This window comes from Callorhinchus milii, unplaced genomic scaffold, assembly GCF_018977255.1.
Source record: "Callorhinchus milii isolate IMCB2004 unplaced genomic scaffold, IMCB_Cmil_1.0 Scaffold1, whole genome shotgun sequence".
NCBI lineage: Eukaryota > Metazoa > Chordata > Chondrichthyes > Chimaeriformes > Callorhinchidae > Callorhinchus > Callorhinchus milii.
Window position 1 is genome coordinate 48,212,575 of NW_024704742.1, and position 14,913 is coordinate 48,227,487.

A 14,913-nucleotide genomic window follows, 5' to 3' on the forward strand; every position below is an offset into this window, starting at 1 on the left:
CTTTACCACCTCAAATCAGTTAGGAATTTTTCTTTAACATGATAAAAGTTATTAATGTAGCACTTCATGCAGGCACGATGCTGTTTGGCTCTTTTCTTGACAACAATCCAGCACCATGCACCTGAACCCACACTGAGAAAATAAAGAGCATCATAAATGGAAGTTAACCTTACACCATGATAAGCATACCACTCAAGGTTTACCCTCTAGGATATTGTGTTTCAGTCTCTTGTATTTCTTAATAACTTACCCTGTGGAGTTTTATAGTCCTGCCACAGGCTTTTCTTTTCCTTATTTTCTTTCTTCTTTCATAATTACTGCCCACACCCCCCTTTCCCCATTTCCCCCCACCCACGCACACCCCCTTCCCTCCCACCTCTACCACATGCATCTGTCTTCTTCAATTAGTTCGGGGAATAATTCTACAAACTCTGCCAAGGTTAACCCCATATAAGGCATCCCACCTGAGACTGGTGAAATATGCCTTAAGCCAAACTATAAAACTGAGTTGAAAATGGGACTCAAGATTTGGTCTCATAGCCAAGGGCCCAATACTTTAGTATTGTAGCCAATGGCCTGTACCAAACCAGATATTAACAAAAAACAATGGTGTTGTTCACCAAACCGTAGCTCATACAGCACATCTGGTAGCAGTGTCACACTTGGTTTCAGCTACCAGTTAAAAAGCTACAGGTCTATCTTTGCTTATATATGTACTATATCCAAATAGTATTTACATTTATTTCGCTATGGTAATCCACTTAAGGTATGCATTCTAGTTGAGGATGAATTTTCTTTGAAGGCACTGCATAGGATAGATAATTGGAGTGAACAAGTCACATAAAACCTTCACACTAGGAGCACTTCAAATCCACACCTATAAGTACTAACTTTTTTTTCAAGTTTCTAGATGTCCACATTCAAAACATTTAAACCTTATGGACGGAAGATTTTAATATCTACTAAATGTAAGGCATTTTTAAAAAAAAATATCTCTATAACAAAATATGCATAGAATTGTTTCTAGTAAAAGGTTTTTAACCTTCGCATTTCTTAAAACACGTTTTTTTAAAAGTTCCCTAACAAATAGCAATTGAAAATATTTGTCTCTCTTTCACACATAGTTTTTGATGAGAAGTTTGTTGAGTCCTACAAAAGATTCTTTTGTATCAAACTATGTTGGCTTTTTTTTCTTCATAAATACCAATGTGTTCCTTCACTGTTGTAAAGTCCTGGAGGATTGAAAGTTCCTAGTAAGTTTGGTAGAAATCGTGTAGAGGGACTTGAAAGGTCGCTGCGGGGAATGCTTGCGGTATGTAGCCAGGGTACCCTCCGTAGGCTGCCACAGCTGCAGCAGTAGCTGCGTTCTTCTGCAAGGTCGCCATGGCGGCAGCATTAGCAGGAGCTGCGATTGGGACGTAACTTGCACCGTAGAACCCGGCTGTAGGAATCCGTTGGATATTGGAGGCCATTGCGTACACTGGAGTTAAGGGACGGGTCTAAAGAAAGACATAAGAGAGCATTGCTGTAATATTCGGATGCTGTAAAAATGAAGGAAAGGTTGTAAACAATCAGGGCTGATGATAAGAGGATGTTAATTATGTTTCATGGCTTTTGAAATGAGTTGTTAACTGGGATCAGGCGTTTGTTTTTTTCCGGTCAGCCGCATGTCTGACACGTGCGGAAACCCATTACCATGCTTTAGAGTATGCAAACCAGATTAGTGTTCCACATATGTATGCCATGAATACATTGAAATTTCCCTGTGTCTGGAATAGAATGTGCACTCTCTCCCTGGAAGGATGCATCCTGCCTTGCTAATTCCAAAGACAACAATATTTATATAATAGCTTTAACATCAGGATGACATCTCAAGGCGCTGGACAGTTAAGGGTTTGCACTAGAGCTTGGGGTTGGAATCAAGAAGGGTGGCGGGTAGAGGGGTGTTATTAAGTTACAAGCAGAGCTCAATCACACACTTGTATTTTGAGGGGAAATAAAATAATTTCTCTTTACCTGGAAAGGTGGTGGGGTGGAAACTGATGGAATGACAGCTGCTCCATTATGATCTGTCTGCACAGTGATTGGATTAAGAACATGCTCCATTGTATGCATTTTATTTTCTTCCATTAACTTTGTGCCTGGGGCTGTCTGGAATACTTGATACTGGGTTCCAATGGAAGGGATGGCCACTAAAATCAAACAAAAAACATGAATTAAGAATCATTTGTGCTGTTGATCATGAATTTGCTGTTTGCAACATTCAAAAACAGATTAAAATATTACTGCTTGCAATAGTTCTACAAGACATTTCTTTAAGAAAAGGTAATTGATCATAGAGCAGAAATTTGAAAGGAGACAACAAAGCAGTGTTACAATGAGTTTAAGTTGAACAATATCATTTGAAGCATCTTTCTCTGGCGTATGACGTTCGAGTATATTTATTTCATAATCTTCCGGTGGCTGCTACATTGGTTTTTGTTTATATGCACAAACCTAATGGAGGTATATACATGATGCCTTAGCAAAGGAGAATACCTGATTAAGAAATCCCATAGGATTTTGGGACAACTTACAAACCTATTGGTTTTTGCTATGTTTAAAAAGGAATTATCGAGAATTTCAAAATCCTATAGGATTTTTGGAATGAGTTTTAAAACACAAATATGGCCTTATATATTCTGCATTTTTTTTTCTCTCCAGCAGTTAAGGCAAATGTTCAGTAAAACATTCCCTTTACTAACCTGCACCAGGTTTCATAGCAACTGGACTGACAGTAGCCAGATCTAAGCTGGGTATCAGTTCATACGCTTTGTCCTGTTGCTTGGCCTTCCCTTCATGATATCTGCTGTAAATACCTCTGCCTGCAGAATATCCGCCCAGGTACGATCCCCGAGGTCCTGCGGCTCTGTTCCCAGCTGCCCCTCTACCTCGGCCACGCACAGTGCCTGCTTTAAGATAAAAAAAGAAAAAAAATTGCTAAGCACCAGAAATCTTGAAATATTTCCATTAATACAGGATGGTCCAACCGATTTCATCTGCCCCACCCTCCAGTTCATCTGACCCACCCGCTCCCTCCATTTATGTTCTATTATGTTTCTGGAAGGGAAACATAAATATTGCTTATGTGGCCTGGGTACATGTCTCAAATAGGACATCCGGCCCTCAGCAGCCAAAAGGTTGGACCACCCGCATTAGTATATGCTTCGCGTCCAATTCATTGAGTCAAACAGGTTTTAAAAGAGGTCACTTTTTACACCATCATATGCAAATGGCTGTTGGAAAGAACTTATTAGCTAAGACTTAAACTCATGGTAATAAGCTCTGCTTCTCCAGTGAAGTGAGTGTGTTGATGTTATCCTGAGCAGTGGGTGTGATCTGAATCACTAAGTGGAGGAGACTTGTCATGTCTCTCACAATCCGATACAACTTTACATTTATTTAGTGCCTTTCACATGGAGAGGACATCCCAAGGTTCTCAGAGGTGGGAGAGGAATGGAAGGAAAGAATCAAGTATCTAAAGGTCAATATTACATCTGATCTTAGGCTGCTAGTCTATTTAGCCTTCAAAGTTGTTTGTACAAAATTTCTTGAATTACAATCTTAATTCAAAAGCTGTTTTCTCACAATTCTTAAAAACTACCAAATTATGAGAAATTTTCGACAATTCTGCACAATCTCAAGATTTGAAAACAAATGATCATACAGCGTTAAAACAAGGTGGATTATTCGTCTCCTGGTCACAAAATCACCCATTGGTTTGAATGAAGTTCCTTTGGTCCCTTTGATCTCATCCTTCCAGACAGTTACCCTACAGTCCCCCATCACAGCATCAAACTGCTTTTTAAATGAGCCAGTGTCCTGGCCTCCACCACTTTTCCTAGCAATCTGTTCTAGTCATTGATTATCCTCTGAGTAGGACAATAGAGACCAATAAAGAGCAATGCACAAGTCCCCTCCCGCAGCCACAGGCAAAGAATGGAGTTAAAAAATACAAGGAATAGTAGAACCTTACCCAAATTCCCTCTAATTATTGTCCCAAAAATATGACAACTGAAAACACAGGATTCATTGCAACAAATATTCAATTTCTCCATGAACAATGAGTCCTGAGAAATTCTAGGGATGAGGGATTTCTAAATATTGGCAGTTATAAATCAGCTGGCCACACATTTCACAATGATCCCTCAATGCCATATTTAAGACAAACGTTTTGGATATAACCTTACGCCTTAGTAGTGTCAGACACAAATGAGTTTGACCATGATACAAGTTACTGACCATGCTTTGTCCCCCAGGACAAGATATCAGGGAGGGGAAGGAACAACACTGGCATGTCTCCAGGGCTCTAATGATTTAAAGGGGCACAAGAGGCAAGTGCTGTCACTCAGAATCTCATCAAAGTCACTCAAAATTTGGCAAAAACAAATCAGATTCCCCCTTGGCCCAGGAGGTACTGAATACCTAATCTATACTGAATTTGTTATGTTAGCTGGGCACCGAATATGTGGTACAATTGTCTTTAATGTTCCTAGATAAGGGAATAAAAATCAACTGTTGGACATGCACCTAATTGCTATCTAGAAAACTTGTTGACAAATGTGTGGGTGTTGGTTGAAGGCTCCTGAGATTACAGGTGCTCACTTGAAGGTTCACACATGAACAGTGACAGTTGGAGCGAGGCACTAGGGGGCACCTGAAATCCTATCCAAATGGAAGAATAAAAAATCTGAATGTCTTGAGCATAAAAGGTGAGAAAATGGCAGAGAAAAAAAAATCCTAAATAGATTTATAGGAGTTTCAAGCATACTCCATTTGGCCTTCCTGCCTGCCGAAACCGAGCAAGAGGGTAGAGGATCCTATTTCTAGATTTGGTGACTTGTTTCATTGATGTTTCAATTCTATTTGCTTTATTTCATTATTACAGATCCAAACCAAAGGTAGGAATAATATTGATTTAACTGTATGTCCCTATAAAGTTATTGTTGTCTTATCTGAATGAATTTCCAATGTTGCAACATCTTCTGCCCTGTCTCCCACCTGCAAGCCAGAAATCTAAACTCTCTTTCCCTGGACAGAATTCTTAGGATTTTCTTTAACAGATCCCATGTGCTAGCCTCAGGGCTTAGGAATGAACATCCCTGACTTTGGAATGATAATAATACTTGAATTTGATATAACACCTAATCACATCAATGAGATGTCTCAAAGCGCTTCACAGAGTATATTGTAAAGTGGATTTTGTGGGCAAAACATGGCAGCCAATTTTTCTATCCATAATTTTAAAAATCGTTTCTATCCTAACAATAGTTATGCAACAGTACCAAGTCAGTCTGTAAGAATGCAAAGCTCCCTGCATATTCCCAGGCCTTACCTAAAGAAACACATTATAGACTTTCAAATCGCACAGTTAACCGTTAATTATCAGAACCAATTCTGAAAATGTAGACTTGTTGGCATTTTTACTCTGTATTCTTTATTTTATGAGTTGAGGGTTATAATGTTAAGATTAGTTATATCTGGGAATTATTGTTGAAGAACATCACAATTCATTGACTATTGCAATACTGCAATAGGGTTAGATTTACATGTCAGCCACAGTAAAACAGACTTCCTAACACATAGGAAATATTGTGGAGTCCTGTAGCTCAGTGGTTAGAGCACTTTCCTCGCAAGCGAGAGACCTGGGTTCTATACCTGGCAGGGCAAAATGTAAGTTTCCTTCCTCCACACGGCTCTGTTTACCTAGCAGTAAGTAGGAACTGGTTGTTAGTTGATTGGTGGATCACTTTTCCGGGGATAATAATCCCTCAACAAAAAAATAATAATTTGGTCACTCGATTTGGTCACGACTGTTTGTGGGACACTGCTGTGCCAATTGGCTGCCAGGTTGTTTGGTTAATAGTTTTCAGCTTAACCACTGTATTGATGCATTCATCCAATCAGCACACATCTTAGTTTTGTATCTAATGTAAACTGAGGAAGAATAATCTAAATTGTGGAATTTCTTAAAAATCCCATTAACTTGTGGGAACTATGCGAATAAACACCAGATTGAAGGGTTCCTGAAGGAGGAATGATGTATTTTGGGTTACCAGAGGAGGATCCCATTTACATTATATTCCTTGTGAAAGAATCACATTAGAAATCTTGCATTGATTTATGCTAGCAATCTCTGCTTGGGTTGAACACTTTAGCAGTTGTCCAATACTAACAGGATGGTATGATATAACACAGTAGCTGAGCAGATTTGATTTTTGAGAACAGGTAGTCAAAGCCATTAAACAGATTTTCATTGGAAAATACACCACCATCGAGGGTTCAGGAGCACGTGTAATTTACATGTTACTAACCTTTGGCAAAATATTCTCTGTTGGGACCAATCAGTGGATTGTAGGGGTACCCATAATAGGCTAGTGTGTAGGGGTCGCAAGAGTAAATAATGTTCGCTTGAGGAGTTTCTGTTACTGCTCCTTTAGCTGCTTTCTGGTAGCGGCTGTACTGCTCTTTGTCCACAGGCTTGGCCAGGGTCACCTCAATGTAGGAGCCCTCCAGGTCGGCACCATTTAATTTCTGCATGGCCAGAACTGCGTCATCCCTGCTAGCGAAATGAACAAAAGCGTAATCTCTGATTTTTTTTACTCTCTCCACGCAGCCCAGGTTGAACTGGCTGAAGACCTTCTTGATGGTGTCCTCGGTGGTTTCGATCATCAGGTTCCGGACGTACAGGATCTTGACCGTCTCCATGACATCTTCGTCTACGTCAATCTCGGGCTCGGCCCAGTCCACCGCAATCTGGTGGCCCCACAGTTGGATGCGTCCAGGCATCAGCTTCCTCCTGGCCATGGCAGCTGCTCGATGACTTTCATACTCCACGAAGGCGAAACCTCGGTTCTTCATCTTGTCGGCCGCACTGGCATAGACGATCACATCCAGGACGCCTTCCGTGACTTTGGAGATCTCTTCCAAAATCTCCTCCCTCTTCTTCATCTTCGGGATGCCCCCGATGAAAAGTCTGCAGTTGTCCACGCTGCTGCAGACCCCCAGCAGCCTCCCCGGGCGGATCTCGTAGTTGTTGAGCTCCCGGACAGCGCGCTTTGCCTCGTGTTTGGCTGTGAACATGACAAAAGCGTAACCCCGGTTCTTGCCGTCAAAGTCCATCATCAGGCGCATCTCGTAGATGCGACCCACAGACTCGAACACTGGAACCAGCTCGTCCTCGTAAACGTCCCGAGGGATTTTGCCGACAAAGACTTCGCAACCGCGGGGCGGAGGATGTCCCTCCCAGCCAGGAGGGGGGCCACCGTATTTACGCTGCCCGTTCTCCTGGACCATCATGTAGCCCGTTCTCTCCATGAGTGCAAGCAGAGTGGACTCGTTGGGGGCGCCAGCGACGCCTTCGGGAACTTTAGTTGAGGACATGTTGCAGGAATCTGTGCTCATCATGGTAGTGGAGTCTTCTGCTGTCATTCTGTCAAAACCATTCAAATTGTGCTCAGACCTGTGGAGAAGACAAAGAGAGGAAAGAATTCTCAGTCAATATTTTTGGAAATGGGTTACCTGCACGAGAGTTCTCGTAACCTGGAAAATACAAAGTGCAGCTTCAAAGTGCATGTGCACCGCTCAACTGATACAAAGCAAATATTTAACAAGAGAAGTGAAGGCATAGCTTGCAATGGACCAATGAGTGCATTGTGATCGTTGGGTCATCAGGTCAACACTGACCTCTGAGTTGGCTGGTGCACATTTTTTTGTGTTCAAAGCATCAATGAAAGTCAACACTTCTGAGCATCTTATATTGCATTAAATGAGCACTTTATGCAGGCACTTGCTGCCGCAGAGGAGCAGCTAACAAGGATGGACAGTGTGGGTGAAGTCCGCACATTACTGTGGAACACTGGCCAGCTTTAGGTATCACAGTCAAAGGGTCAACAGCTTCACAGCAAAATGCATTGATAGTTTACATATTATACCAGAAGGCATTGGACTGCAACATTTGTAAACTTGGGTTAAATGGGTAGCAATACAAAATTTCTCTTGGCACAACTTGTATTCAGCTTCACCACACAGCTGTTTTCCATTTCCCATTCATTCAAAACAACAAGGCTTTGAGGCACTCCACCTAAGTCAAATCTTACATTGCACAGGTGCACATGCCTTCTCCAGGAGAGTTATCTTAAAATCACTAATTTGCTAAAGCTATGAACAAACATTGAAAATCCTGAAGCTTGACTACATTAAGGAACATTCAGATTTTTCCTCATTTGGGTTCTCACAATAAAACACACGTTTTGTCTCCTGATGGGCCAGAGGGATGGTGGGGGTAGGCATTCCTTCACTATTAAATTTACCAACCTTGGGAAATTCTCATTCAAAGCTCAGCCAATATATCAGCTATTCTGCCCCCTGCCATTTACTGGAACTCTATCCCAGAGTCACTCCACCTCACCTCCCAGCTCCCTCTCTCTATTTAAATCCTGTCTTAAGACTGCACTTTTGGTCTCCCTTCCCCAGCTCCTCCACCCCCAGCTCAGTCTTCCAACCAATTCTGTAAAGCTCTTTGAGATGTCCTCCTGAAATGAAAGATGCTTATATACATGCAAGATTGTTGTCATTGTAACGACCAGCAGAGTCAGCTCCATTCACCCACCATGGGCAATCTGAATTTCTCTTGCTGAATGTTAAGATGAAAAGAAAGATATTTTTGAAGCATTATATTTGCTAACAGGACATGTTTAACCTCTGAGAAGTGTCTAAGCGTCAGGAAAGGGGGTCTTTACTAAGAGAAAAAGGAGGGAGTTGTCGTGGGTGCAAACTTGTCTTCCTTCCATATCGTTTCAGGCTTAAGGAGATTTGGAAATGACTCGCTGCTTATGAGCTTCTAAATAGCTGGCAGAAGGAGAAGTGCAAAAGATTGAATGACTTCATTGGTAGATCTGCTTTCTCTCCCCACCCCGCCCCCTTACACTAGAAATTAAATATGTATGACCGTCAGGTGAGAACCCGATGGGCTTGGCTAGTTTTCCAACACTCACCTTCACGGTTCATACATGAATAATAGCCACCTGAATGACGGTAGGAGGGCAATCTGAGCTGGAGGAACGAGTGGAATGAAAAAGGATTAAACGCTTTTAGGGGAGGAGAGAGGAGGAAGAATTGGAGAAAAAAATTGCAGAATTGTGTGTGGAGGATTGGGATTTACATTCTCCTGACTTTAAAAACATTACTGTATTGTATTACATTGGTTTCATATATGGAATGCAAGCGGAGCGCCTATTAAATTGTTACTCTTCTTTGTGAAGCACTTTGAGAAGTTGAGTTACAGGCAGCCCATCGAATGCAACGATTATTATCATTGCTCAAAGTAATATTTTGTAAATATTGCCAGCTTCAAAGTCAAATGAATCTTCACACCTAGTCACACATTCTAAAATACTGTATATCAGCTACAACAGTGCCTAGCAGGAAAGTTTCTCTGTTATTGAAAATAACAATAAATTGGTCACTCAATCCATGACTGTTTGGGGACACTGCTGTGCGCAATTGCCTGTCGCGTTTCTCCCACAAAATATACAGTCAATTCACTTTAAATTATTTTCTGTGAAGCACTTTGAGACGTCTCAAAGATGTGATAAGGCGCTATATCAAATGCAAGGATTATTATTTATTATTATTGATCAATCTGCCTAGTTTAAAACTCAGAAGGCTGTAGTAATGTGGTTTATTGATTTGTTCCCATTTTTAGCATTTCCTGATGTGGAGTATAGCAAAATATTAAAAGATTGATGCAATATTACAGTATGAGTCCATTTAAAAATCTTTTTGAAGCTGTTGATTTATACGTGTGGATTTGTAAAAGGGATAACATTGCATTGCCACTGTTTAATCTGAGCATGAATCCCCTGACTGAATCCCAAATGGTAAAATGAACGTTCTCACACAAAGCATTGCAGACTATTGTAACACTGTATTCATTGTGTGCAAACCATAGTTCATAAGGAGAACTAGAGATATAAAGGATACAATTCTGCTCAACAATTTAATTCTTATTGATGTTATAATAACTTTACTGTGCTCATATGCCCTACAGTCAACCAGTGTTGGTTGATGTAACATTCCACACCAAAACACTTAAAATGGAAAGAGAATATTAGAAGATGTTAAATTAATAAATATTTGGGATTTCTGTATAGTTCCTGAATTGTAATGAACATTATGATCACTACAACCCGATGTAATGTAGCAAACGTGCTTATTGCAAAAGCTGCTGAAGGTATTTAGCAAACGGTTGACAATATGCCAGGTCCAGTTCCAGGATATTGGGTTTCATAAGTGAATGAAGGATATCAGGCGGGTGACATTACGTTAGATTTTTCTCTAAAGAGACACAATTCAGGAGGCCTACAAGTTCAACACTTGAAGGTCATTCTCTCGAATTAAAGAATGTCGGGAACATACGAGTTGGACATTCTCTTTATTCTGTTGTTTGCTGCAGTGCCGAATGAGTGATGTGACCATGTTAATATTCTCACTAATATAAATACTGTATATCACTAAGTGAGTATGTATGTTTGCGTGTGTGTGGAGGGGAAGATATCGTGAAAATAACACCCATATTCATAAAATTTTATTTTTAAAAAAATGTTTTACTAAAGGGTAAAATCTCTGAATTTAAATCTTAGTTGTTTGAAGAGAGAAGACTATTTAAGATAGTGTTTCAAAATTCACATTTCTGAAGATCCCGTCAAGCATTTTACTGATGTGATCGGTTTAGGCTCCCATAGTAAAAGAATGGAAAAGTGAACTCTTTATCATAAGTTTTGTAACTCTCCTTGGACTTCAAACCAGTTGATAAACATACAATATGGATACAAGCGGGAGAGTTTACAGTGGCAGTAATCTAACTGAAGAGCTCAAATAATATTGAGGGGGAAATCAGAATCCACCAGATTGGGTTACAGTCCTGAACTCACACTCTGGTTTCTGTCACTGGACAGTTTCAGTTCTATGTGGGGGTTTCTTCTGTTTGTGTCAGGAACTACGAGCTACGCCACCATCTGTAGTGTTTCGCCACAATAGCTATTAAGGCTAAGACCATAATAATAATAATCCTTTCATTTTATACAGCATGTTTCATATAACATGCTGTATAAAATGAAAGTCCCGTGGAGTCCTGAAGCTCAGTGGTTAGAGCACTCGCTTTGCAAGTGAGAGACCCGAGTTCAATTCCAGGCAGAGCGAAACCTTGGGCAAGTTTCCTTACTCCACACTCCTAATAATAATCCCGCCAAAAAAAAAACAATAATAAATTGGCCATTTTCAATCCATGACTGTTCGTGGGACATTGTTGTGCGCAATTGGCTGCCGCGTTCGCCCACAAATATACAGTCAATTCACATTACAGTATATTTTATGAAGTGCTTTGGGACGTCTAGAAGACGTGAAAAGCGCTATATCAAATGCAAGGATTATTATTATTATTATAAGGAGAACATTCGAAAGTGCTTCACGGGAAATCTCTTCCAAATGACGGCACTTCCAACAATGCATCACATCCCCAGCACTGCATTACATTTTCAGCGCCTTGGGCTGTCCTCCTGACGTGAAAGGATCTATACAAATGTAATCTTGTTGTTGTTGTAAATTGTAAGCCTAGACTATACAAGTTTCAAGTCCTGATGTGGGTTTGAACCCACACTCTTCTGACTCAGAAGTGAGCGTGCTACTAACTGAGCCAGACTGACAATGCTGTGTTAATTCAAATACTTATTTGATCCCTATTTAGAAGGGGACTGGATAAATATTTGAAAAGGAACAATTTAAAAGGATATGGGCGGGGATCGTGAAAGGAATTAGGATTGGAGTAGGTGGCTCCGGTGAATGAGGTGTGACCAGTACCAGTGAGTGGAATGGTGTTCTTCTGTGCTGTAAGTTTTGTGATTTCCATTTACTAGTTACATGACAATTTCAGAGTGAATTAATGACAGTAAAGTCACTACTGTAGATTTATCAATAATCCAGAAATCTAGTCCAATATATGTCATATTCAGTGCAAGAATGTGAGTTTGTTAAACCTTAATGAAAAACCTTGTTTAAAAAGTTGCTCTCCCAAAAGATATATTAATATATCAAGGCTGGGTTCACAGTCCATCTCTCGTTTTAGCTTCCCCATCTTCTCCTCCAGTTTTACAGTTGAAGATGATTAATTTATTTTTAGTGTCTATTTTCTGCTTGAGCACACCTTTTTTTTTCTTTCCCAGCAAAACGTTTTCCTTTCACTGGATGACTTGTTTAACCTCTGACTTCTAGTTAGAGGTATGGCTGACGCCCTACAAGTTATTTTAACTTGTTTCCAACCGAAGTGGGTGAACTAACCAGCGTTAATCTGGCAATTGTAGCTACTTGTGCATTTAACTGAATCTCACCCAAGTATAGCTTCAGGTCACACTTGAGAATGAATTTGAGACTCCTAGTATTGTTTAAAAAAGCTACAATACACACCCTGTAATGTAGCACCTTTCCCTAGTTACACATTGTGCTTTCACTTTTATATAAATAAATCAGAAGCAAACAAAATGTAATGTTTTATGTATGAAAAGCAGTCTTAAAATTTTGTATGAAGGTCATCTGTCTTGGAATAACCAGATGAGGATCATTGGGTGGGGGGGGAAGAGACAAGATGTCAAAGTTTTTTTGTTGTTTAAAATCAGATCTAAAGTGGAGAGGTTATTTTGGGGAGGTGGGAAATAAATCCAGTTTATTAGAAAGTTTAGTGTTTACCAAAACAAGAGAGATTGGCAAACTTTTTAAGATGCGTTTAATGCACAGAAAATGAGATCCTGCAAACCACCACTCAATGAGTCATAAAATCAACCCCCACCCCCCAAAAATAACACATCTGCACTAACACCGATGTGAACTTCTCCCTCCACCAAGCCATTGCCTCTTTCAGAAAGCTGATTGTCAAGCAGAAAGCCAATGAGCAATGACCTAGTGTAACAAACACAAGGGCCGCCCATTTGAAACAGCTTTATCTTTTGATTGAATGATTTAGTCTTTCCAGCACGTACAAGGTGGGTGTGGAGGATTACCACAGCTGAGTGCTGGCCAAGTGCACGTGATCTGAGTAAAGCTGAGCTGGAACTTTTTGTACGGATTGTACAGGGTGACCAAAAAGTCATGAAGCTACCCCATTATCTAAAAACAAACAAAATTATCATAATTTCTTTAAGACTTATTAGACATTGTAATGGTATCACAACTTTTTGGTCACCCTGGACATTGGAGACGTATTCAGTGATATTATTTCAGTGACATACACTGTTGATATCTACTTTTGCAGACAGGTGGGGGGGAAGGGGGCGTGGGGTGGCAGAGAGGGTCTGAACTATCCAACAGTCGCATTAACAGAACTAAACTGATATGATCTAAACATGCCTCTCGCAAGATTGATTTGTTCTTTACATGGATAATCTCGGACATTTATCAGAAAAGAGATTAAGGCACGGAAACATCTGAGTAATATATATTGCAACCTGGAGTTTTCCTCGTAATCAGTTCTTAGCCCAGAGCAGTCAATTACAGGCAAAGGTCACTGAAATTGCCTCTCATAATATATTGGAGCCAAACTATTATTACAAGATCAGCTCTTTGGTAGCTGCTGAAGGAGAGAGAGAGAGCTGAAGGAGAGAGAGAGAGAGAGAAAGATCATTTTTACATTGCCTTACCATCTCAGAAGTAGTGACTGCCTTTGCGGGAAAATACAGCATCCATTGTGCACACAGCTATACCGCACAAACAGGTGAATGACCAAGTAATTTTGCGGATTATTGGCCAAGGCTCAGTAATACACAATTGGGAAAGTAACATTTTTTTATAGGTCTGGGGGGGGGGGAGGTTTAGGCAATTTTAGTACAGAAGATTACTCTTTACTGATTGGACAAACCATCAGCATCAAGAATCGAATGGGAGACGCAATGTGCAGAGAATCCACAGAATGATATTTCACCATGAAGGACACTTGTTTGTGAACTCATGGTACCTGCATAATACATTAATCTGCAGAATCTTATTGATGATCCCACAATTCCCTCAGTGGCTAACCTTGCTTGAAATGTGGGAGCGCAAGTGCATTAGCCAAGACCCACTGGGTCATTTACTGACATTAGTATTACATTTGTAAATATATTGGCCAGATAGTTAGGTTACATGAGAATTCAGTGCTTCACAAGACAATTGTTCTGCATTGGTACTTGTTTCAATCACATTTTACTTTGGCACACTACTATAGATAAAGTTTACCTTTATGTCACATTAGACCTTGCTGCTTTGGAGGAAAGTACCAGTGATTGTTTGGTTTATCAACATGAAGCCATATTAGCAGATTAGTAAAGAGTGAGCTGTATTACGTTATGTCTCAGTACAAAACCAGATTCATTTCTCTGAAGACATACACTTAAATTTTTTTTGTGTCAAAGTTCAAATTGAAGGAAATGGAGTAGATGTCACATCCTGACAGAAATGCTAAGGTAGAGTTAAAGATGCATTACTGAAGTATTTGCCACATTACACAATGTAAAAATACTTCACTTCTATCCCATATTAGAAGATCTGAAATGATGAGTTAACAATAATATAATCCTTGCATTTGATATAGCACCTTAACATGTCATTGAGACGTTTGAAAGAGCTTCACAGGATTGTGGAGTCCTATAGCTCAGTGGTTAGAGCACTCGCCTTGCAAGCAAGACACCTGGGTTCAATTCCAGGCAGGGAAAAACCTTGGGCAAGTTTCCTTACTCCACACGCCTAATAATAATCCCTCCAAAACAAAACAATAATAAATTGGTCACTTTCAATCCACGACTGTTTGTGGGACACTGCTGTGCGCAATTGGCTGCCCCGTTTCGCCCA

At 40.3% G+C, this 14,913-nt stretch overlaps 1 protein-coding gene across 9 annotated transcripts in view; it reads right to left on the minus strand.

Moving 5' to 3' along the window:
* Nucleotides 1–339: 339 nt before the first annotated feature.
* rbm47 (RNA binding motif protein 47) overlaps nt 340–14,913 on the minus strand; it is a 110,845-nt gene continuing 96,271 nt past the window's right edge. For 7 of the 9 annotated variants that reach the window (XM_007889145.2, XM_007889141.2, XM_007889148.2 and 4 more), the window contains exons 2-5: nt 6,354–7,501; nt 2,745–2,951; nt 2,017–2,192; nt 340–1,499 (exon numbers count right to left, since the gene is read on the minus strand). In XM_007889145.2, the coding sequence (XP_007887336.1) occupies nt 1,251–1,499; nt 2,017–2,192; nt 2,745–2,951; nt 6,354–7,470 (1,749 nt within the window). In that variant the 5' untranslated portion in view covers nt 7,471–7,501 and the 3' untranslated portion in view covers nt 340–1,250. The remainder of the gene's footprint in view (nt 1,500–2,016; nt 2,193–2,744; nt 2,952–6,353; nt 7,502–14,913) is intronic. The other 2 variants (XM_007889150.2, XM_007889151.2) reach the window with 2 other exon arrangements.